Here is a 25855-nt window from a genome sequence, read left to right as displayed (position 1 = left end):
AAGCGGAAGAACTTGTGCAGTTGATGCATTTGCTAAAGTCTTTACTGTAGCATATTTTTTTGCGTATATTTGTGAAATTGTGAGGTTTTTAAGCGATTTTTATGGGTTAATGTTGTGATCTTGATATTAGAACTGCATCACTCAAATCTTGTAGAACAAGCAAAATGGCAGAAGCAGAAGGAAATCAAGGAGAGGTAAGAATATGCTTGATTTTATCATGTTTGATTTGCTCGAATCTCCATTCTCAAAATCTCACTGCATGCAATGCATGGCTAGGGCAATATTATGTCTCAGGACATGTTTTGTAAGCTTACCTATCAATCATGCAGGTAATCATGTATCAATCAATGCATGCCTCAGACAGTTGTACATTTGTGTCTAGTATAAACTACAAATTTCGAACGTTTGAGGACTTGTTTTCAAGTTGTAGGAAGTGCCTAAAATTGTAAACTCAACTATTTCGCTCAGTTTTGTAAAACTGAGTCTGAAGTTTTTGTCAGAGAAGAACGGCACTTGTTTACATTTTGAGAGCGTGCAGAGCGTAAACACGGAAGTGTGGTTCTGATTGGCTGAATCAATCGTCTGACAATCATACCAACAGACCGATAATCTGATTGGCCGATTGATTGATGGTCGGCGCAGATCGGCGCCCTCGAAGTGAACACAAAGCTCTGCGTATGTCGCTCATTAACACAGGGTCAGGCGCTCGTATCAATCTGAGCAAGGGACTGCTGTTCTTCTCTGAAACCCAGTTTAGATAGTATATGTCACAAAATAATTGAAAATGATAATACTTAAATAGTGGTGAAAAATGTTTACAAATCTGTAATTTGCAATCATTTAAGCTCATTTAATAGAGCAAAGATTTCCTTGTTCCGACAGCTAAGTGCAGATGTGAAATTGTGAATGCACATTAAACAGTGCCAGGCGACACATCGCAGCACTTCTTGGACACTTAACATTGCAATTATTTGGAACTGATCATGCCTATTAAATTCTAAAAATTACATTTACAACTACAGATCTGATTGGCTGATGGCTGATTCAATCATCTGCCAATCATCACAAACCGATAATCTGATTAGCCAATTTAATATGTGTCTGCCTGGGAACCAAGGGAGAACAGTGCTGTGCCAGTGCATTGATTGGTCACCCCAGGTTAAATAATAGATAAATAAATAAAACTCGAAGACATTTAAGCATGTTAAGCTCCGCATGATATATCAAACCGGTATGTCGCTTATTAACACTAATAACACTGCCTCACATCATTCAGAGCAAAAGACTAGCAAAAGACTGAGTGCTTCTCTGGAAGCAAGTGTAGTTAGGCTTTAATAATAATACAGTCACCCATGCTCCACAGGAGTCATGCATGCATGAACTAAGCTACCTGCGTTTGCAATGACCTTTTTGCACTGCCTTACTTGAGAACTCTATAGCTTCGAATTTTGCGCACGATTGTTACGCATTCGATGCTAGACATGCCTTAATATATTAAGTATGCCTGGACTAGGAGCTAAAATGAGTCCCAAAGTTGGCTCCTGGTCCTATAGTTTGTAGTGTAAAATATTGGACACGCCAGGAGCCAAAACTGGGCAACCATGGGATAAAAAAAAGCGCCTGGGTGCCTGCTTAATATAAGCCTTGATGCTAGAGTACTGTACATTGCCATCTTTTTTTCGGTCGGTCAGCATATTTTTTGCAACGAATGTTATATATTTTTTTATTCTGTTAATGTTGAAATTTGGATGAGTCAACTATATTTTTGAATAAAGATTGCCTATTTTGATCACTTCCAAAATTTTGTTGAAGTGCAATTTTAGCAACATTTTTTATGTGATCGCCCGTCAAAGAACCACAAACATTAAAACACGACAACTGCCGCTCAATATTGATATCCAACTAGATTGCCCCGCAGGGCTATAAAGAACCACAAACCACGAAATTTGGATCTGCAACTAGATTGCCCCACAAGGCTACAAAGAAACACAAACCACGAAATATGGATATCCAACAAGCTTAAACTATAAATTAGCTCCGGATAGATGGCAAGGCTTGAGGAAATTAAAATCACAAACCATGAAAGATCGCCGACAACCGCCGCTTAATAGGAATATCCAACTAGGTTGCCCCGAAGGGCTAGTACAAAGAACCACAAACCGCGAAATTCGGATAGGCAAGTAGATTGCCCCGCAGGGCTACAAAGAACCACAAACATTAAAACACGATTATCTTGCCTAGTCTGGGCATTTAGACGCTTATGCGCATTTACCAGTTCCGACTTGAAGTAGGCCTAAATCGGACTTACTCTCTGTGTCTCTCTGGCATTGTCAACATTGGGTGTGTGTTGTTCATATTTACATTTTCTTTACATATTTACGTTGCCTTGAATAATTAAAGTATATTAAAATGTATATTGAACATTGTGTACTGTACGCCTCTTAACATTACAGTCACGCGTGACGAGCAAGTTTTAAAAATAAACGACTGATATATAGTTTTGTTTAATTTGTCATGAATCAAGAATAGCAACTTCAAACATCTATTTTTCGTTTTATTCGTTTTATGGAGCACTTCGTACAGTGTTCGATTTACCGCCTGCATACCTGCACCAGTGCATGTAACATTCCCTTTGTGCATGCAGCTTTTCACTACCTGCCTGCACGCGTGCATGTACGATTTTAGCGCTAGCGATATATGACAAGGCCAATATACAAAAGTAAACAAGCAGTCAGTCCGATTTGGAAAAACCCAATCTATTTTTAGCGCAACATCCTGACTTCAGGGCTGACGCAATTGACAATTCCTGATACCCCTATCACGTGAGAACTGTCACTTTTTTTCATTGACTTCCCTAGTCTTCTACACAGCCAGTTTGCGTCGGTCTGATACTCGTCGATCCTAACGAACATTCGCGATAGCCACATACAGTCTGGTCCGAGACTATGACTTCCCTTAGAGGGCTAGCGTAATGTGACGTCATCCACCAATTCGATACCCTCGCACATGTAGAAGCTGTCATTTTCATTTAATTGAAAAAAAAAAGAACCGGAAATTAAACTGTGGGAAAAATTTGTTAACGTACGGAAAAAAATCATAATAATGTCCAGCAACAAAAAGGAAATAGCTCAAAAAACACTTGCATCATTCTGGAAATCGTGCACCTCGTCGGCGACATATAGTTCTAGAACAGATGAAGCCACAGCATCCAGTGTTTTGGCTAAGAAATCGGCGAGTGATCGGCATAAAAATGACACCGACAGTGGAGCCGGGAATATTATTACAAGCTTAACTGACAATGATCGTGATTCAATGTGTTTTTATGTTTGCTTTAATTTTGGTGCATGCACACTTTTTGCTGTGCATGTAGAAATTTTGGGCTACATGCACCAGTGCAGGTAGGAAAAAATTTGTAAATCGGACACTGACTTCGTCTTCGTAACCTGATGACTTTCCAAGCTTGGAGCTGCTTGGCTACATTCGATTCATAAAAAGAAAAGAAATCTACCAAAAAAACTTTGACAACGTAAAGAAATCAGCAAGTTTAAAAAAACCCACCTCGGCTCACTTTTTGAAACTTGGTCCCATTTTGAACACCAACAGCAAATCAGTGTTTTTATTTTATTTCAACAGAAAACAGCGTTTCCAACAAGATTACAAGCCTACTTGTTATTCGTTTAATTCAATCGTTAATCATGATTATTATAAAACAAAACACAATAGGATATTGGCTTACCATGCAAGAACGAGATAATAACCTTTCAGGCGTTCCAGAAAGCTTAAAATTAATATCGCATCTGCACATTAAAGATACATAACACTTCTGGAAATGTTTTAGATTTATATATATAAATATGATAAAGTTTAAATCAGTACCTTTTACAATGGGACCAAGTTTCAAAAAGTGAGCTGAGGTGGGTTTTTTTAAACTTGCTGATTTCTTTACGTTGTCAACGTTTTTTTGGTAGATTATTTATTACCAGCGCGCATGCATTAACTATTTTCATAGGCTTTTTTTTTTATTCCACTTAGTTTTGTTCATAGAACTTGATCTAAAAGCTTCTCACCAGGGCTCACTATTGTGATTTTCATAGAACATTTGTTACGGTGGGGTCAGAGTTGAACTGCAGACGGTCGAGATCTGCAGCCCTGGTGGATGTAACTCAGTAAACATCATAACACCAGCTCATCATTCCCATTGATTTGTACTGAAACCCGGAGGTAACAGATACAGATCAGAGTTATCCCTACTGATTAAGAAATAACTGAAGTTTCAATGGGTACCCAGTGTATTTATGTACCTGAATGGTGTATATAGATTCTATGGTGTTGAAAAGGAGCAAATCAAAGTGGGTCTTATCAATGATTTGTCTTAATCTAAATGTATTTTGGAAAATAAAAATAATCTTAATGAGTTTTAATTTTAATTTGGATTAAGGAAAATTCTCAAGAATATAAATTTTTGGGGAAGATCAATAGAAATTGATATTTAGAGCAGTAAAATTGCCCATGTATGAACAGGATACAGTGTGTGACCTTGTGAGGGCAGTAACATGAATAATGCAGTAGCTGTGCTCAGCAGAGTGTGATTAATTATTCATGAGATGTAGTGCTGATAGGTGGCAGTAGCACAACTTGATTGCAGAACAAAAGTTTAATACATCTGTTTGATACCCAGTTTGATATTATGGTCTATTGATTATTATCTTTCCTAGAAAATGTATTAAAATATTATGTTATAGGTTTAATATTCGCTTCTGTCATTATTTTATTTATAAATTAATATCAAGATATCAAGTTGTGTTGTAATATCAATCAAGAGTCTGGACAGGTGTCAGACTGCCAGGTATTAAATGAATTATATATCATTCATTCATTATTTATTTATTTATTTATTTATTTATTTATTTATTTATTTATTTATTTATTTATTTATTTATTTATTGATTGATTGATTGATTGATTGATTGATTTTTATTTTTTTTTAAATTTATTATTATTATTATTATTATTTTTTTTTTTTTCATTTTTTTTTCATTTATTTATTTATTTATATTTATCTGTCAATTCATTTATTTATTTATCAATATAGTTGTCAATTTATTTCCATTTTTAAATGTTTTTAGTATTTTCATCATGAACAGGCAGTTTAAGTACAATACAGTCAGAAAAAATACAAATAAAGTGTTTTTTTCTTTCTTTGTTTCAGGAATGGAAAGAATACAAGCTGCAAAAGGACACAGAATTACGATTTGAGGTGGAGCAGAATGCGTCAGTCATTGTCAAGGTTAGTTAAAAAAAATGGGTTACTGTAAGTTTCAGTTGAGTTACATTTACATGTGTAACTTAAAGTTGTCTTGGTTAGTTAGTTACTCCGTATTTTAGTTAGTCTCTCTCCCCCCTCTCTTTATCTTCTCTCTTTTCTCACTCTCTTTTTCTTCCTTATCTTTTTTCTTCCTTTCTTTCTCTCCCCTCTTTTTCTTTTCCTCCTTGTTTCTTCCCTCTCCCCCTCTACAGCTGCATGTATTCATATGAACTTGAAGTCATGTATGCGGAAAAGTAGAAGTCAAAACATGTACATTTCTACATGACAACATATGCACCCCCACTCAAAACCCATACACACATCCTACGTACACACCCCCACATGTTACTCAATCACTCACATATTTGTTTTAATTTATAATTTCCTACTTACCCAATGCAGAATCAAATATATATAATCATCATATTTGTCTTACTTGCTTGTACTTGTTATTTTTCCTTTACAGTTAAAAGATGGATTAGCTGAGATATTTGGTACAGAGCTGATCAGGAATCACAACTACACATTTACTTCCGGGGCAAAGATTGCACTCTTCACATGGCATGGCTGCACTGTTAACATATCCTTGGCTTAAAATTGCAGATTTATTATGGATAAAACTAAGAGCAAGTTTAGAAAGTTGCTTCTATTCAAATTCATAAATATAGCAAAAATGTGAGCAGGTAGGGAGGGAGGGAGATCGGGATGGAGGAAAGGAAGGAGGGAGGGATGGATGGGAGGGAGGGAGACAAGGTAATGAAAAAGTATGAAGGCAGGTGAGTGAGGCATTGATGAGTAAGGGGTGAGTGTGAGTGAGATGAGTGAGTGTGAGTTTTAAGATGTGAGTGAGTAATTTAAGATGAGTGAGTAAGTTTAAGATGAGTGGGTAAATAAATGAGTTTAAGATGAGTGAGTGAATAAGCGAGGAGTGGGTGAGGGAGTTTTAGATGAATGAGTGTGAGTTTTAAGATGAGTGAATTTAGGATGAGTTAGTGAATAACAGAGGAGTTGGTGAGTGCATTTTAGATGTGTTTGTATGAGTTTTAAGCCGAGTAATTTAAGATGAGTAAGTTTAAGATGAGTGAGTAAGTTTAAGATGAGTGAGTAAGTTTAAGATGAGTGAGTAAGTTTAAGATGAGTGGGTAAGTTTAAGATGAGTGAGTAAGTTTAAGATGAGTGAGTAAGTTTAAGATGAGTGAGTAAGTTTAAGATGAGTAAGTTTAAGATGGGTAAGTTTAAGATGAGTGAGTAAGTTTAAGATGAGTGAGTTAGTTTAAGATGAGTGAGTAAGTTTAAGATGAGTAAGTTTAAGATGAGTGAGTAAGTTTAAGATGAGTAAGTTTAAGATGAGGGAGTAAGTTTAAGATGAGTGAGTAAGTTTAAGATGAGTGAGTAAGTTTAAGATGAGTGAGCAAGTTTAAGATGAGTGAGTAAGTTTAAGATGAGTAAGTTTAAGATGAGTGAGTAAGTTTAAGATGAGTAAGTTTAAGATGAGTAATTTAAGATGAGTGAGTAAGTTTAAGATGAGTGAGCAAGTTTAAGATGAGTGAGTAAGTTTAGATGAGTAAGTTTAAGATGAGTGAGTAAGTTTAAGATGAGTAAGTTTAAGATGAGTGAGTAAGTTTAAGATGAGTGAGTAAGTTTAAGATGAGTGAGTAAGTTTAAGATGAGTGAGTAAGTTTAAGATGAGTGAGTAAGTTTAAGATGAGTGGGTAAGTTTAAGATGAGTGAGTAAGTTTAAGATGAGTAAGTTTAAGACAAGTGAGTAAGTTTATGATGAGTGAGTAAGTTTATGAGTAAGTTTAAGATGAGTGAGTAAGTTTAAGATGAGTGAGTAAGTTTAAGATGAGTAAGTTTATGAGTGAGTAAGTTTAAGATGAGTGAGTAAGTTTATGAGTAAGTTTAAGATGAGTGGGTAAGTTTAAGATGAGTGAGTAAGTTTAAGATGAGTGAGTAAGTTTAAGATGAGTAAGTTTAAGATGAGTAAGTTTAAGATGAGTGAGTAAGTTTAAGATGAGTAAGTTTAAGATGAGTAAGTTTAAGATGAGTGAGTAAGTTTAAGATGAGTGAGTAAGTTTAAGATGAGTGAGTAAGTTTAAGATGAGTAAGTTTAAGACGAGTGAGTAAGTTTAAGATGAGTAAGTTTATGATGAGTGAGTAAGTTTATGAGTGAGTAAGTTTAAGATGAGTGAGTAAGTTTAAGATGAGTAAGTTTATGAGTGAGTAAGTTTAAGATGATTGAGTAAGTTTATGAGTGAGTAAGTTTAAGATGAGTGGGTAAGTTTAAGATGAGTGAGTAAGTTTAAGATGAGTGAGTAAGTTTAAGATGAGTGAGTAAGTTTAAGATGAGTGAGTAAGTTTAAGATGAGTGAGTAAGTTTAAGATGAGTGAGTAAGTTTAAGATGAGTGAGTAAGTTTAAGATGAGTGGGTAAGTTTAAGATGAGTGAGTAAGCTTAAGATGAGTAAGTTTAAGATGAGTGAGTAAGTTTAAGATGAGTGGGTAAGTTTAAGATGAGTGAGTAAGTTTAAGATGAGTGAGTAAGTTTAAGATGAGTAAGTTTAAGATGAGTGAGTAAGTTTAAGATGAGTGGGTAAGTTTAAGATGGGTGAGAGGTGAGTGAGTGTGATGAGTTTGTGTGAGTTTAAGATGGGTAATTTAAGATGAGTAAGTTTAAGATTTAGGGATTCAATCATGTTTCACCATTGTTTATCACCGATTAACAACGATGCGTCCGTGTCGTCTGAGTGGTTTACTTCGCGAGGGCAGCTTTAGCTGCCCGAGCGAAGTAAACTATGCAGACGCGCCGGACGCGAGTTGTTAATTGGTGATGAACAACGGTAAAACATGATTGAATCCCTTTCAACAACGAAACAAGCTAAAGATGTCTAATTCACATGATTCTTTTATTCGGAATGTCCGTTTGCCATTACCACTCAACCTTACAAAAAGATCGTGGTATTTTTCTGTTAATATAAGCAATAAAACTAAAGAATAAAGCGGTAATATTTAGCTGCTACCGCCAACATAAGAAGAGTTCATGTTTAAGCATATGTTCCAGGCATGACGAATTTTACGGCGCTTATGCGTAACGCGTATCACGTAACCTTGCGTTCACAGTATACGCTACTGAACTGTGGATTCATCACGAATTAACAACGGTTGGCTCCTGTACAAAGAAAGGTATAGGAAGAGTTGTTGGAAGAGTGGGTGAATAAGTGAGGAGTGGGTGAGAGGTGAGTGAATTTTAGATGAGTGAGTGTGAGTTTTAAGATGAGTGAGTAATTTAAGATGAGTGAGTAAGTTTAAGATGAGTGGGTGAATAAGTGAGGAGTGGGTGAGAGGTGAGTAAATTTTAGATGAGTGAGTGTGAGTTTTAAGATGAGTGAGTAATTTAAGATGAGTGAGTAAGTTTAAGATGAGGAAGGGAGGGAGTGAAGCAATAAGGTAGGGGAAAAAGTATGAAGGCAGTTGATTGAGGCATTGATGAGTAAGGGTGTGGGTGAGTGAGTTTTAGGTGAGTGAGTGTGAGTTTAAGATGAGTGAGTGTGAGTTTAAGATGAGTGAGTAATTTAAGATGAGTGAGTGAGGGGTGAGCAAGTGAGTGTCTTTTTTTTGTGTGTCTTTTTCACATGAAGAGGCAAGAGGGGACATCAGACAAACAAGGGGCATCCCCAGTTTTTCAAAAAAGTCCCTGGTTGGAGCTACTTGTGCTAAATAACCCCTTCAAATCTTGAATTCTCTTAGTCGGTAAAAGACATAAACTGTGTGTTGTGTTTCCTTGTGTGTCCTGGGTTGTCACACAAAACAAGTAGTGAGTGAGTCAATAATAAGAAGTGTGAGTGAGTCAAACAAGTAGTGAGTGAGTCAATAATAAGAAGTGTGAGTGAGTCAAACAAGTAGTGAGTGAGTCAATAATAAGAAGTGTGAGTGAGTCAAACAAGTAGTGAGTGAGTCAATAATAAGAATTGTGAGTGAGTCAAACAAGTGTGAGTGAGTCAATAATAAGAAGTGTGAGTGAGTCAAACAAGTAGTGAGTGAGTCAATAATAAGAAGTGTGAGTGAGTCAAACAAGTAGTGAGTGAGTCAATAATAAGAAGTGTGAGTGAGTCAAACAAGTAGTGAGTGAGTCAATAATAAGAAGTATGAGTGAGTCAAACAAGTAGTGAGTGAGTCAATAATAAGAAGTGTGAGTGAGTCAAACAAGTAGTGAGTGAGTCAATAATAAGAAGTGTGAGTGAGTCAAACAAGAAGTGAGTGAGTCAATAATAAGAAGTGTGAGTGAGTCAAACAAGTGTGAGTGAGTCAATAATAAGAAGTGTGAGTGAGTCAAACAAGTAGTGAGTGAGTCAATAATAAGAAGTGTGAGTGAGTCAAACAAGTGTGAGTGAGTCAATAATAAGAATTGTGAGTGAGTCAAACAAGTGTGAGTGAGTCAATAATAAGAAGTGTGAGTGAGTCAAACAAGTAGTGAGTGAGTCAATAATAAGAAGTGTGAGTGAGTCAAACAAGTAGTGAGTGAGTCAATAATAAGAAGTGTGAGTGAGTCAAACAAGTAGTGAGTGAGTCAATAATAAGAATTGTGAGTGAGTCAAACAAGTGTGAGTGAGTCAATAATAAGAAGTGTGAGTGAGTCAAACAAGTAGTGAGTGAGTCAATAATAAGAAGTGTGAGTGAGTCAAACAAGTAGTGAGTGAGTCAATAATAAGAAGTGTGAGTGAGTCAAACAAGTAGTGAGTGAGTCAATAATAAGAAGTATGAGTGAGTCAAACAAGTAGTGAGTGAGTCAATAAGAAGTGTGAGTGAGTCAAACAAGTAGTGAGTGAGTCAATAATAAGAAGTGTGAGTGAGTCAAACAAGAAGTGAGTGAGTCAATAATAAGAAGTGTGAGTGAGTCAAACAAGTGTGAGTGAGTAAAACAAGTAGTGAGTGAGTCAATAATAAGAAGTGTGAGTGAGTCAAACAAGTAGTGAGTCAATAATAAGAAGTGTGAGTGAGTCAAACAAGTAGTGAGTGAGTCAATAATAAGAAGTGTGAGTGAGTCAAACAAGTAGTGAGTGAGTCAATAATAAGAAGTGTGAGTGAGTCAAACAAGTAGTGAGTGAGTCAATAATAAGAAGTATGAGTGAGTCAAACAAGTAGTGAGTGAGTCAATAAGAAGTGTGAGTGAGTCAAACAAGTAGTGAGTGAGTCAATAATAAGAAGTGTGAGTGAGTCAAACAAGAAGTGAGTGAGTCAATAATAAGAAGTGTGAGTGAGTCAAACAAGTGTGAGTGAGTCAATAATAAGAAGTGTGAGTGAGTAAAACAAGTAGTGAGTGAGTCAATAATAAGAAGTGTGAGTGAGTCAAACAAGTGTGAGTGAGTCAATAATAAGAAGTGTGAGTGAGTCAAACAAGTGTGAGTGAGTCAATAATAAGAAGTGTGAGTGAGTCAAACAAGTAGTGAGTGAGTCAATAATAAGAAGTGTGAGTGAGTCAAACAAGTAGTGAGTGAGTCAATAATAAGAAGTGTGAGTGAGTCAAACAAGTAGTGAGTGAGTCAATAATAAGAAGTGTGAGTGAGTCAAACAAGTAGTGAGTGAGTCAATAATAAGAAGTGTGAGTGAGTCAAACAAGTGTGAGTGAGTCAATAATAAGAAGTGTGAGTGAGTCAAACAAGTAGTGAGTGAGTCAATAATAAGAAGTGTGAGTGAGTCAAACAAGTAGTGAGTGAGTCAATAATAAGAAGTGTGAGTGAGTCAAACAAGTAGTGAGTGAGTCAATAATAAGAAGTGTGAGTGAGTCAAACAAGTAGTGAGTGAGTCAATAATAAGAAGTGTGAGTGAGTCAAACAAGTAGTGAGTGAGTCAATAATAAGAAGTGTGAGTGAGTCAAACAAGTAGTGAGTGAGTCAATAATAAGAAGTGTGAGTGTGAGTCAAACAAGTGTGAGTGAGTCAATAATAAGAAGTGTGAGTGAGTCAAACAAGTAGTGAGTGAGTCAATAATAAGAAGTGTGAGTGAGTCAAACAAGTAGTGAGTGAGTCAATAATAAGAAGTGTGAGTGAGTCAAACAAGTAGTGAGTGAGTCAATAATAAGAAGTGTGAGTGAGTCAAACAAGTAGTGAGTGAGTCAATAATAAGAAGTGTGAGTGAGTCAAACAAGTAGTGAGTGAGTCAATAATAAGAAGTGTGAGTGAGTCAAACAAGTGTGAGTGAGTCAATAATAAGAAGTGTGAGTGAGTCAAACAAGTAGTGAGCGAGTCAATAATAAGAAGTGTGAGTGAGTCAAACAAGTAGTGAGTGAGTCAATAATAAGAAGTGTGAGTGAGTCAAACAAGTAGTGAGTGAGTCAATAATAAGAAGTGTGAGTGAGTCAAACAAGTAGTGAGTGAGTCAATAATAAGAAGTGTGAGTGAGTCAAACAAGTGTGAGTGAGTCAATAATAAGAAGTGTGAGTGAGTCAAACAAGTAGTGAGTGAGTCAATAATAAGAAGTGTGAGTGAGTCAAACAAGTAGTGAGTGAGTCAATAATAAGAAGTGTGAGTGAGTCAAACAAGTAGTGAGTGAGTCAATAATAAGAAGTGAGTGAGTCAAACAAGTAGTGAGTGAGTCAATAATAAGAAGTGTGAGTGAGTCAAACAAGTAGTGAGTGAGTCAATAATAAGAAGTGTGAGTGAGTTAAACAAGTAGTGAGTGAAGTCAATAATAAGAAGTGTGAGTGAGTCAAACAAGTGTGAGTGAGTCAATAATAAGAAGTGTGAGTGAGTCAAACAAGTAGTGAGTGAGTCAATAATAAGAAGTGTGAGTGAGTCAAACAAGTAGTGAGTGAGTCAATAATAAGAAGTGATTGAGTTTGAAGTGAGAGGAGGGGCCTTTGAAGCTGAAGCTAGCCATCATTCAAGGCATCAAGTAAGAGTGTTGTAATATGTTCTATACTTGTATTGATACCTATGATCTATTTAGGCCAATGAATTCCATGATTAAAATGATCGACTGATAGAAAAAAAAAATGCATCATCTACTGAAAGCCTGAGGACTTGTAGCAAGACTAAACTGAAGCATGATATTGCTGATAGAACAGTATGGATATTCTGTTCACTTTTTATACTATTGTTAGTAGAATATACCTTAAGTATTTAAGTCGTAGTACTTGTCATCTTCCTTGACGGCATCACACTTAAAAGGCAAGACAGAGGTAGCCTATGTCTCTAAGGAGACACCAATGATTACATACCTCAACACACATGCAGCCTTGGAGCAAATGAGACAACAAGCCGAGAGTGAAGGAACTAGAGGTCCAAGGGTAAGCACAATACTGAGGTGATAATTAAGTTAAATAATATGAAAAAAACTTAATATGGTCCTTGGTTGGGGTAAGGGGAGACACTCTTCTAGAAAGTAATGAGTACTAAAGCTGTCATATTTGTCCCCCACCTAATTAAAGTTTGTTGCCATTATTTTCAGGTGATGGTTGTAGGTCCTACAGATGTAGGCAAAAGTACCCTATGCAAAATACTTCTTACTTATGGAGTGAGGGTCGGACGCAGACCGACATTTGTGGACATTGATGTTGGGCAGGTAGGAATTAATGCCTATGTGGTACAATCGGATCCAACCAGGAATGTTAAGGTGGTACTACACCCCTTGATAAATTTGTGACTATTTTTGCATTTTCTCAAGAACTAATAAAACACTGGTAACAAAAGTTATGTATATTATAGGGGCAAGGAATCTAGTTACTACACTGGAATTTCAGTGACTCAAGACAAGTAGTTTATTGATCATATATAGGTTTTCCCTCATTTTTGACTGTAACTCCACAATTGTTGTCTGTGCTGAAATAAAAAATTTCAGTGCAGTAGTTGTACTCCTTGCCCCTATAATATACATATCTTATTTGTCACCAATGCGCTATAGTTTTTTAGAAAAATGCTAAAATAGGCACAACATTGGCCAGGGGTGTAGTACCACCTTAAAGTTCTGAAAATTTAGTTATTATCATCATCAACTTGAACAATAACCAAGTGTGATATAGTATATATGGGTAATGTTAGTTTGACTGAATTCTATCCCACAAAATAATATGCAGGTGTTAACAGGCTGTTAGCATCCCACACACGCGACCAGCTGACTGTACAATACATATTCCCATGCGACGTAAGCTATGGGTTGTCCAGGATATGCAATGACAGGGTAATTCAGTCAAATTGCCTTTGGATAGAAGGATCCATGTATCGTTGATGTATCGTTGATTCCTTGCATCCTTAACTCTACACTGCCTTTCTGGTTTTTTGTCTAAGATGAAGGAAGGAATAGGCGGGATATGTTAGGCTTTTTCCCCTAAGACAAAAAGTAGACCCACGCTAATAGTGCTATCAGTCGACCTGTCCGGTCTATATTTTACGTGTTGAAGAAAGTAGATAAAGTAAAGGACTTGAATTAATAGTTTGATGCTTCTGGTGAGATGTCATAGACAATTTTCAAAATAAAATATTTTGATATTAATCTGTGATGTTATAAGGCCCGCAGATTAAGAGCCTATCAAAATACAGAAAAGTTGTTTTTGAACCACATACCCCTTGGGTGCGAAGTACAACACCAAGGTTAGTAAGGCGTTTTGGGTCAAGCTGGGAGAAAAAAATCCCAGGTCGACCCAAAATAGCGTATCGCACACGATAGACCACCTAAGTTATCGTAAATCGGTTTCTCCCGGGTCGACCGTAAATTTTGGGTTGCCACATTCGGCCAGCAAACGCCCACGATTTTTAACCAGGTCGACCCACGACACACATGCATATAGGCCTACATACATGACCTGACCATGGCGATATACATGTGATGAGTATAAACCTAGTGAGGAACACCCCACCTTCGCTTCTTTTATCATGGGTGTCTATCGTGCGACGGTGGGGAATGGTTACATACAGTTCCCTGATAGCGAGTGCCGTTCCACACAAATTCAATGGGTGCGACAACAAAACTCGCGTGCAGTGTGCTGTGTCATGTTGGGTCCCGAATCTCTTAGCACACTGTGGGGATAAACTTACTCCAGGACCATCACAATCTTCCGCTACATGTTTCAGGAGTACATATTGTTCAACTTAGTGAAGAGTAGTATTCCGTTTTAAAGAAATGTCAGTGTGATAACAGTCAATGTCTGTGCTGACGAAACTAAGTTGGATATGGACAACTACATGTAGTATAAACCATTGTATAGCATTCATTCATAACTTTTGCAAGCGTCCGCGGTGACTTTTACGATCAGTTTGTCTTGGCATCTAAATTAATTCACATGTATCATAGGCCTACTCTCATATTCGTATTTATTAAAGTATTCTTGTTTTAGTTCGCAAAATACAGCAATTTAAGGAGATATTTATATTATAGTCATACTTCCAAGTTTTCTACTTTCTTGAATTTGCGTCAACATGTACGCACGTGATAAGCTTTATAGTAAGCTTATTTGAGTTTGTCAGTGGTAGTGCTCTATGTTTTCAGACTTGTGAGAAAAAGAAAGTAATAAATTATGAGAAGAGGTCACAAATAGGATTAAATAATCCAACAAAGAATCACCCTGTCAAGTGCGGACATATGCATGTTTTATGGATACTTTATTATTATTTGGTCCACTACAACAGCCACCACGAATGGAGTGCCAATTTCTAATAGCCTAGGCTGTCTTTCGATCAACAAGCGCTGAGGGCGCTATGAATCTCCCAGCTTGACCATTTCAGTGTTAGTAAGCCATGACTGCATGGGCTTGTAGTCACCTTGTGCTGTATTGTTTTGTATGGTCTAGTGCATGAGTGAACAAGCTACATTAGTCTACCACTTTGGTGCTAATATGCCTGGTGCCTATAATCTCAAGTTGTATAAAATCTTGATTTATAATGTTATTTTTTATTTACAGGGCTCCATCTCAGTACCAAGTACAGTAGGTTTACTTCAAGTAGAGAGACCAGCTGATGTAGAAGAAGGATTTGCCTTGTTAGCTCCATTGGTGTATCATTTCGGTGCTAATACGCCCGGTGACAATCTCAAATTATATAAAATCTTGACATCAAGATTGGCGGAGGTATTCAATCAGAAATGCAAGAACGATCAAAAAAGTAAGTAGATGGTTGAGGACAAGAAGACATTTTCTTCAATAGCTGCCCTGTAGGCATTTGACAATTACTGCAGTGTATATCAGACACAGTCTTAAAATATGACACTTGGCAGCCATTGCAGATAGTGTTGTGCTTGATTCTATAAAATTCTAGTTTCTTCAAAATGTGAACTTTGAAAACTCAAATCAGTTTAGAAAAAAATTTACAGCATCTGATCATGATTCACTCCACCAGGTACTTAGTACTTAAACTAAACTGGGTCAGGTTGGGTTAGATTTTACAGGGTCTTGGAAGAACAAACCAGAAATGTTTGTGAAAGCCTTGAAAGCTAAAAAAAACAAAACGCACAGGCACAACGCCTAGACGATGATCCACAAGCCTCAGCACACTTTACAGGTTGTCGCTGACCACTACGGCCCACATCATTCAATAAACCATTTAACAACAAATCAGGGACTTTGCTGCTTCAAAAGCGCACACCCTAGACATTCCACAAATAACCATCGCAACCAGGATCAGCTCCCCGAGTTTCGTACGGGTTACAACAAGACAATTAGCAGTAAGTTCCTTGTCCAGGGGAATTTCAAGCTAACTCAATTTTCCACGAGAGCAACCTCTCGCACCATAGTCGAACGCCTTAAGGATTGAGCTAACTTGACTGCTGAGTGCATCATTATGTTGGATATGTAAAGAACAGCAGCAGATTCATTGTAAACTTTCACACAATGTTCACAATGGGCTATAATTGAAGACCGAATTAAAAAGACTAGTTTGCGTCTGACATCAGGGCAAAGGCGCAGCATGATTGGTTGCTAACCTGTCCAGTACAGCATTTTTGGTCTGGTTGACAAGACGTCATATGCAAACTAGTCTTTTTAATTCAGTCTCGGATTATATTGCATTTGAAATCTGTACACTCCTATGGAAAACATGACCTTAATCTTCCACACAGGGAGTGTGAATTTCAAATGGGGTTACCTGAATGGGTAACTCCTTTTGAAACCTGCACTCCCTCTGTGGAAGATTAACAATACACCTGCCGTAGTAGTAACCAGGTTGTCCCATTTTACAAGTGTGAGTGTGTGTGTTTCATCACAAGATGACAAAGAGTTCCATTTAACAATACATACTCTCATTTGAAGTGAAAAAAGATGTTTCATGTCAGAACCATTTTATGTATGCTAAATAACCATTTTGTAATCATTTCAGGTGATGTGAGTGGCTGCGTCATCAATACATGTGGATGGGTCAAAGGAGATGGGTATGAGTGCATCAAACATGCTGCAAAGGCATTTGAAGGTGAGTTTGGATTTTACTCTAGCCTGTAGCCATTTTTACCTTGTTTTGGCTTCTGAAATTTTGCTTTTGCTTGATTTTGCTTCTCAAGTTCACTGGTCCTCTGTCGGCATTGAGCAATTTGAGATGCGGACTGTCACAGTTCATGCAGAGGTCAAAATTGCTCAAATGTTCTATTATTTATTTACATGATAAGCCTGTAAGAGGGGTGTTGAAGCATCACACACAGTTCCGCTGAGTGAGAGGGGTGTTGAGGCATCAACACACGCTCCATGGGGCACAGCGTCATCATCCCTATATCTTCGTGTCAAAAATTACCGTGATAGTATGGCGAATCCTCTCGTTTTTCAAAAGCGACTCAGGCTAAGCATACCATTTACATGATATGTGATACCACAGAGCCTGCCACAGAGTTTCTATTCTTCGATTTGCGCATGATCAGTACCACATACGGTGTTGCCATTATAGAAAATTTGATTTGTTGTCAGGTAAAACACAGGTTTTGTTTCCAATACACTAACTCGAAAAGCAATACACTAATTAGCGGGGCCTTGCTGTTTGTTGTGGATATATTTTACTGCATTTTATAAGTAAAGATTTTGAAATCAAAAGTAAAAATTGTGATATATTCAACTGTTTGAGAAATGAATTATATAAAGGCACCCGTGTAAGATCCAGGTGCTGTATCTATAATACAATGTACATTATCGACTTTCTTTATCTGCGTCAACAATAGAATATCAATTTCAATCGAATTGAATACATGTCTCCATTTTGAGTTTGTACTACACCACTGAGCGATCAAGCGATCGATTTCTAGCCAATCAGATAGGCCTCCTTTTCTTGCGTTCGGGAAATACCAATCGCCCGTCGCTCACCAACGGAGTATTAAGTTTATATTTATAACACTGGGTGGGTATCGACACTGTGGGGTGAAACCTAACACCCCTCTCAGTCAAGTGGAACTCTCACTCAATTAGATAAAAGGTGTACTATAGAATTATATTATTAGCTAGCTAACTTTTAAAAAGTGATCAATCACAAGTCAAGAATTTGATTATCTCTGATTTTTTTACAAAGTTCCATGTGTGAGAGAGGTGAAATAGAGCAGGTGTTTATGTGAATATTCATACAAAATATGCAGTAATAAAACATGCACACAGTATGCTTGCAGTATGTCGAATGTAACATGTGTGTATGACTGTTTGACCTTTTGCATGTACAACAGGATTTCTTACTAGGCATGTACAGCCAAGTTATGCATGTACATCATGCTAGGCATAGACATCACCTAGACCTATGACTGCCCATTCCTTACCACAGCGGGAGGTGAAGCCCCGTATCCAAGGTGATATTGACGGGGTTACTAGGCGCGGAGACATATCGCATACGTGTCTGACGCGTTTGTTTGCATGATTGCTGCGCCGTTACCCCCTGCGTCAAATGTAACATGTTCCATAGACGCGAACATGTCTGCTTCTTTGCGTCGGGTTGCGTCCTTGTCAAAATTGTTGCTATGCAGTGTTGACTTCACTATGTGAAGCAAAGTCACTGGTCTAGGTACTTGTTTGTCTGGGATGCTAGGGGCATGCAATCATAATCACATCACACAACCAGATCTCTGAACATTTTGATACAGATTTTAGGATGTTTCTGTGCATCATCTTAACCAATCACAGATTCCCCTATCCAGTGGTGTAACCTGCAACCTAACATTGTATTTCCTGATTTTCTTTCAGTCGATGTGATTATTGTATTGGACCAGGAAAGATTATATAATGAATTAGTACGAGATATGCCATCATTTGTCAAAGTAGTGTTACAACCAAAATCTACCTAGTGGCATAACCTGTAACCTAACATTGTAATTGATAATTTTCTTTCAGTGGATGTGATTATTGTATTGGACCAGGAAAGATTATATAATGAATTAGTACGAGATATGCCATCATTTGTCAAAGTAGTGTTACAACCAAAATCTGGAGGGGTAAGTCTAACTCAAGAAAATATTGAGTATATTCTGGGCATATTCAGGGCATGGCTTCATAAAGATATTGATTATATTCAGGGTGTGACTTCATCTGGGGTCCATTTCACTTAACTTTACGAAGCTTTGTAAGTCTCAAAATCGTTTGTAACTTAAGTCGTAAGTTCCATTTCACTAAACTTAGAAACTGTACCCTTCGTAAGTAATAGGGATTTACTACAGGGATCCTTTGTAAAGTTACGTCTAGTATTGAGTATTTGTAACTTTACGAATGGTTACTTGAGTTACAAAGGGTTAAAAGTTTAGTGAAATGGATCCCTAAACTCACTACAAATCTTGAGACCATTAGTAGTAATACATGTTGAATTTATGTAATAATGATAGTTTTAGGCACTAATAAAGTTTTGATGCATGATATATCTTGAAATCTTGAAGTCTAATCGATCTCTATACAGATCTCTGTGATCAGGCCAAATGATCTTCTATCTATAGTTTCATTTTGTTCCATCCTTTCATTATGTGCTATAATTTATAGCACATATTTTGATGATCTAGGCCCAATGAGGTAGGCCCAATGAGGTAGGCCCAATGTCTAAATCATGTTTTCTCTATATAACCTGGTGAGTGCAGTTGAATATTTTAATCTTTCTATGTCTCATATTTTCTTTGTTTTTCTTTGCAGGTCGTTGAGAGGTCACAGAATTTCCGTAGGACAGCCAGAGACGAAAGAATACGTGAATATTTCTATGGTTTCAGGAATAAACTGTATCCTCACTCATTTCAAGTCCGCTTTGCAGACGTAGATATCTTTAAAATTGGTGGTAAGTTGGTCAATAATATGCTTTTTCTTTCCTTTATTCCAATAAGCCAAATTGGCATTGGAAGTTTGCAATGCATTGTGGGACAGTTTTTGCAGTTTTGGGACACTTTGCCCTCTGACCTATTGGGAAAATGCAGAAAAATTGGTTTTTGTGCATACAAAATATAATCTAAAATTTTTTACAAGAATGAAAACAAACCCCAAAAACATTATTTCTTGAATAAATAAAATATTCAAGTATTTTTAATGATATTCAGTATGACAATAATAAATTAATTAATAATAATGACTGCAATTTTCCCGATATGTCAGAGGTTAAAGTGTCCCAAAACTGCTCTCAAAAACCGGAAGTTACAATGGCGATTGGGCTTATACCTGCACTGTTAATTGTTTCATGCACATGCCCAGATTCAATTTGCAATATACACATGGTTTCTATGCAGTGTCCGAAATAAGGAAAATATGGAGGTTGTCCCGAGGACAACTGAAGCATGAATTTTGCTTGTCCTCAAAACATTTTGCTTGTCCCCAAAATATATGTCATGTTTTTGAGTGCTAAATAGTGGTTATCCAGGGGATAAGTACATAGTTCGATATGGTTGTCCCCGGTGATTTTTGGACAAGAGGACAAGAGGATAAGTGCTTATTTCGAACACTGTTTCTATGTAACCTGGGTGTCTGTCTAGCATTGGACATAATTCTAAAGGATTGTTTTGAAAATTGCTATTACTGATAAAGACCAAGCCTAAATGGGAACAAAAACAAACAGCATAAACATTCTTAATGCTAAACAGAAACTTTGATCCAGGTGAACATGTGTAACACACAGACACATGAGACAGTACATTTTGTGAAAGAATGAACTTCCGGTTTATCATTTGTGTAAAACTGCAAGTTGGGTTTTGGTAGGGGCAGTGTTCGAAATTTTGGTTGTCCGTTCGCCCGGGACAACCAAAACATGCACCGGACAACCGATTAGTTTGCTCAAACCTGACACAACTGATGAAATGTTAAATATTTAAGGCCAGAGTAATGGAAGACACATTCGTCCACGCCCGAATTTGAGATTTCTTGATATTTATCAACACTAAGATGTATTCTTTCACTTGAAACTGATAAAATACAACTTGTTAATAATTACACGTATTTTTGCTTGATTTATTTCACTCTTTTCAACTCTAAAAAGTCACATGGCTCAAGACAGCTTAGTAAATTGGCCGGAAATAATGAGTCAGAAATGCGCGAATCGAAATATTGTGATTACGCTGCGATTCACGTGACGCCGCAAAGAACTCTACGCTGTATGTCCAACGCAGTCAAGGCGCATTCGGTATGTTTTAACGCCGGCAAATGCGGTGTAAACAAAACACAAATTTGCAGTCAAAATGCCACTTAGATTTTTTAATTATTTTGAATTTTGGCGCACTAAAAGCAGACATTATAAATTCATTGTTGCAAAAAGATGCATATTAAGAACATGCACCAGGTACAGCTTTTACAAGCGTGAAAGTCTTGCCGTTTTAAAATATAAGGACATTTTGTGCATAATTTTGACATTTTTTTACAAAAACGTCGATTTCTCATACATGTAGTTCACTTTTGACAATATTGCACGATTTTTGTGACAAGATAACTCGAAAAATATGCAAGCAAAAGGTAAACTTTTTGCATTATCGTTTAGAGTACATCAAAGTCTAAGGAAGTTTTTCTCAAGTTGTCAAAAAAAAATTGGGGTAAAAAAGTGATTTTTGTGATTTTATCAAAAACTCAAGATTTTTGAAAAAATCTGACATCACCATGGGATTCCTTGACTCATTTCCTTTCCAAAAATGTATAGTTTTATATACTTTGGAGATACAATTCAGAAATAATGATGCTCGAAAAGGTCCATGTTCTCTCCCATTACTCTGCCCTTAAGAGTAATTGTTCATAAATTGACTACACTCACTCCACTTTATTGGTCACATGTAGTTGTTTCAGATTGTGGCAGCTTATGGACAACCAAAAACTTTGGTGGACAACCAGAAATTACAACCTGGTTGTCCGTGGGACAACCCCTTTTATTTTCTTAATTCGGACACTGGGTAGGGGTACGCTGCTAAGAATTTAAAATTGGACCCATCAATATACCAATTTTTCAAGAAATTTGGACCCATTGATATACTAAAAGTTTTTTTTTTTTTGGCTGAATTTTGCCCAAAATGTGTTAGTTTTTACACATTTTCCTTGAAACTTTTGTCGAAAATTTCCATAATCTTGGCTAGATTGAGGCAAAATTGGGCTATTTTCCAAAAAAATTGATAAAATTTTGAAGAAAAAAACACCCATCCATATACCAAAATTGGCCTAGAAAAAGGGGTCATTGATATACGAAAAGGCCAAAAATGCTACTCATGTTTGCAGTATGTCCCCGTATGGTCATTTGTACTGAGTACCCCTCCCCCTGTCGAAGTTGAATATTTTACACCAAGGATACATCAAACTTATTGCATCAACATCTTGGTGTGCATGGGTGCATTGATTTGTGTAACTGCTGTCTCAATAACTACATTACTCTGTTTTTGACATGTAAGTTTTGGGCTATTCCAGTTGAATTCCATACACCCCCTATGGAAGACATGACCTTCATCTTCCACGCAGGTAGTACGGATTTCATATCGGGTTCCCTGAATGGATGACTCCCATTTGAAATTCACACTTCATGTGTGGGAGATTAAGATAGCCCAATTTGCAGATTCATTTTCCATTCACATTTATGACAATTGTTGTTACTTTTCTCTTCACAGCCCCTGCTGTTCCCAACTCTTGTTTACCTCTTGGTATGACGCCAGAAGACAACCAAACTAAACTAGTGCCTGTACAACCAAGTAAGTAACCACTCCCAGCAGATGTAAAATATTTGTTGTCACCCCTTCATTGCATTCAGTCAAGGAATACTATAATCGCATTTAAATTTCTGTAGGTCTTGCAGTTGTATACCAAGCCTTGGGATCTCCTTTCACATTCCTCTTGTGTGTCAGCTTTATTTGTCTCAATATTTGATGCAAACACAATGATGATTTCCCTCCGACCTACTGTAATGAGCTAAATTATTATTATGTTTTTGATTTGAAATATATGAGTTAATTTTGTAAAGAAACATGTGCAACTTTTTCTGATTCAGTTTGCTAGTTTGCTTTTTACAAGATCATTTGTTCACTTATTAATGTACAGGTCTTGAATTAGCCCATCACCTGCTTAGCGTGAGCCTTGCTAAAGACAGACGAGATGACCTCATCAATACCAATGTAGCAGGATTTGTATGTATGTAAGTTGCCTCTACTTCTACTGTCAAACATGAAATGGTCGTGTGTATAAACATTTTTGCAGATTTCTCGATTTAACATGGATTAGTGCAAATGGTCATGCTTGTAAATGTTCTTTTTCCAATGGGCCGTCAAGAAAATGAATCAATTTTGTGACAACTACATCCTGTAAAAATGGGTTCTTTTCAATCGCAAAAATATTGCACCACAAAAATATTGTGCTTCATAGTTTTGGCAAATTTGGTTACTCCTTCATGTAATTTTGCACAAAATTAGAGTTGATATTAGGGTTAGGATTGGCTTACAAGAAATAATTACATGAAGGATCGACCCAAACTTTACTTCAGTAAGCTTCCAAGTTATTCTTCATGTGTGTGACTTAATTGTTAAGTGCCAGATAGTTTTAATTGAATTTAGTACTAAATATCTTTAAAATAATATCAAATATGTAGTAGATATGGGTAATGGGCCATTATCTATGTCATGCTTGTATTAAAAGGGCATTTCGTGATCCACAGCCTCATCCCCACACTTTTCTCAAAAAAAGTTGAGATTTTTATACCACTGGATACCACTGGCTACATAATGTTTATGTACCAAAAATGTCTTGCAGATTAATTCGTTAAGCAAAAATATCGCCAAATTTGAATTTCGTGGCCTATGGAGCAGTGTAATACACTAATTCAAGCATAACTCGCAAACGCAAAATCGGAATCAACTAAAATTTTGGGAATAAGCTTTTTTCGTGGATATCTACTGAAAAATGTCATAAAAAGAGGATGCCAGGATCACGAAATACTCCTTTAAGCTTGAACCATGGATTGATAGTGGCATGCACAGAATTTCATAAGTTGTGGGAGCCAGGTTTGTGATTTCCTGCTATTGATGCCTCACAATTTTGTGGGTTATCTATATTCAGAATCTGAATTTTAATGTCCCTTTGCAAATTCTCCCAATTTCTCTCCTACACTGAGTGTTTTCCCCACAAATTCAAGAATCGACAGCTTTGTACAATCTACTGTGTAATAACTTAAATAAGATTTATAATTGAGATCTAACATGACTTGAATTTTGACTTCACCATAAAGGTATAAGTACACTTACAACAATTTCACTGCTGCTGCTCCTTTCACCACTTAGATTGCAATTATTTCCAAACAGCTCCCTATTACACCAGGGTGGGGTGAAGCAAGTGAAGTGAATCATCAAATCAGATGCACAACACATTAGCACTGTAGTGATTCAAACCACAACCTTCAGCTTCCCCACTATTATGAGTCAAAATCAATGCACCACCATGCCCTAAATTCTCTATATATGTCATGTGAAATATGGTGTCAAAGATGTCTTGCATGTGTTGACAATCAAAATATTTTTGTGTTATTTTGATTTTCTTAACAGAACGAATGTAGACATGGAGAGACGTCAGTTCACAGTGTTATCACCAGCACCAAGGCCTCTACCAAGGAGATACTTGTTGTTAAGCGATGTACAGTTCATGGACATCAAATAGTCTTTGGGGGTTTTACTGTAGTATTTATTTTTTATACCTGTACAGGTTGCCATTCATGTTTTGAAGAAAGAGTACTAGGGTAGTGTAATTAATGGTCTTTGAAGTTCTGGGTTCCAATAAGAGGTTGATATAAATAAATAAGTGATCCTCAACCAACAAGTACTGTACAGTCCAACCTCTCTTATCTGAAAATGATGATGGGACCAAGCATTGGCCGGATAAGCGAAAAATCCGGATAAGTGAATTATATGCAATTTGCATTGAATGTCTGAAGTACTAACATTGAGACATCAAAAGTTTACTAAAAATGGGGTAATAACACTTAAAGATGGTATTTGAGTGCTATATACCACTTATTTATGTCTTCCTAAATGCTTCAGTTCTTGAAATCAAGCTCGAAGGTCCAATTACCTTCTTTTTTGTTTTACTGTCACCAAAGAGACCTTTTCAAAAATTCTGAAATTTTTTTTGAAAATCTCTCATCAAATGCCCCCTGTTTTGTATCTAAAATTCACAAAATTTTATTCTTTTTCTTCAAATTTTCCAATTTTAATGACTTTTTGAAAATATTGTATCAAAAATTTGTCAATATTTTGACCCAGTCTTGCAAAAAGACCACTTTTTGGGGCTTACTCACCCAATGACCCTCCTTTATTTGCTGCCAAATATCTCACCAAATGACCCCTAGTTTTGAATTGGTATTATGTTTTGCCGATTTCCTTTTACCAATAAGCATACTGCTAACCGTCCATCGCATATTATTTTTGCACAAGGTCCTATGCACACGCATATACGCGTGGATTAATGCCAGTGCTTATTTAAAACTCACCCTCCCTCTGTGGATGATTGGGGGTGAAATCTTTCTCAAAGGGTGTATGAAATTCAAATGGAGCTGTCTAATGTGTTCATTTCATTTGAAATTCATACTTCCCCAGTGGAAGATATTTCCAACAAAATAGGAGTATGTGTGGCAATTTTAATCTGTTATATAAGTTATTAATGAATTGGACTGTTTTTATTTAAGAATAAGACAAACAGTTTTGATTTGATATCGTAGTTAATTCTAAAATTGGAATAGAAAGAACAACAGAACTACAGGGTGTATCAAAATGATTGGTACCGAGACATGTGACATTTTCAAAAATATATCAAAAATATAAGATTGCTAATTAATATTGTTTTTGTACTATAAATAGAAAGGGCATATGTTAACTTATTGATCTAATAATCTGACGATGAAAGGTTGATGCATCTGGGAGCTATTGTCAATTAAATGAAGATCGGCGTAATCATGGTTTTACTTATACACAACAAGATGAATATGGTCACTGCTTGAAATGTTTATTGCATACGTGCTCTTAATTCAAGTTAATAAGGTATTACGGCTTTGACATTACTATCAACCAATAAATATTGATTAGAGCATATCGTGAATGAAGAAATATGCAAGGAAAAAATAAAACATTTCCAAGATCTTCAACATAAATATCATTCTCGACAGGTATTTGTAATAAAATAGAGCGCAACAGCTTGAAAATG

The 25855-nt window shown here is 36.6% G+C and overlaps 1 protein-coding gene across 1 annotated transcript; it reads left to right on the top strand.

Annotated features, from left to right (window-relative positions):
- Positions 1-52: 52 nt before the first annotated feature.
- Positions 53-25855, top strand: LOC140159385 (polyribonucleotide 5'-hydroxyl-kinase Clp1-like). The gene is made up of 12 exons (XM_072182841.1): positions 53-194; positions 5210-5287; positions 5772-5885; positions 12464-12589; positions 12751-12864; positions 15197-15395; positions 16605-16694; positions 18578-18678; positions 19361-19499; positions 22285-22365; positions 22712-22805; positions 24205-25855. Exons 1-12 carry the CDS (start codon positions 165-167, stop codon positions 24314-24316), a joined length of 1278 nt encoding a protein of 425 aa, XP_072038942.1. The 5' UTR covers positions 53-164; the 3' UTR covers positions 24317-25855.

The sequence above is a fragment of the Amphiura filiformis genome, chromosome 8 (genome assembly GCF_039555335.1).
Source record: "Amphiura filiformis chromosome 8, Afil_fr2py, whole genome shotgun sequence".
Classification (NCBI taxonomy): domain Eukaryota; kingdom Metazoa; phylum Echinodermata; class Ophiuroidea; order Amphilepidida; family Amphiuridae; genus Amphiura; species Amphiura filiformis.
Note: the sequence above shows the minus strand (reverse complement) of the source record. Positions and strands in the feature narration are given on the sequence as shown.

Bases quoted from the DNA above. Each gene is read 5' to 3' on its own strand.
- LOC140159385 (XM_072182841.1), top strand. From the start codon at position 165: ATGGCAGAAGCAGAAGGAAATCAAGGAGAG. The intron at 19,500-22,284 runs GTAAGTTGGTCA...TTCTCTTCACAG, and splicing joins AGATATCTTTAAAATTGGTG to CCCCTGCTGTTCCCAACTCT. The intron at 22,806-24,204 runs GTAAGTTGCCTC...TTTTCTTAACAG, and splicing joins GTAGCAGGATTTGTATGTAT to AACGAATGTAGACATGGAGA.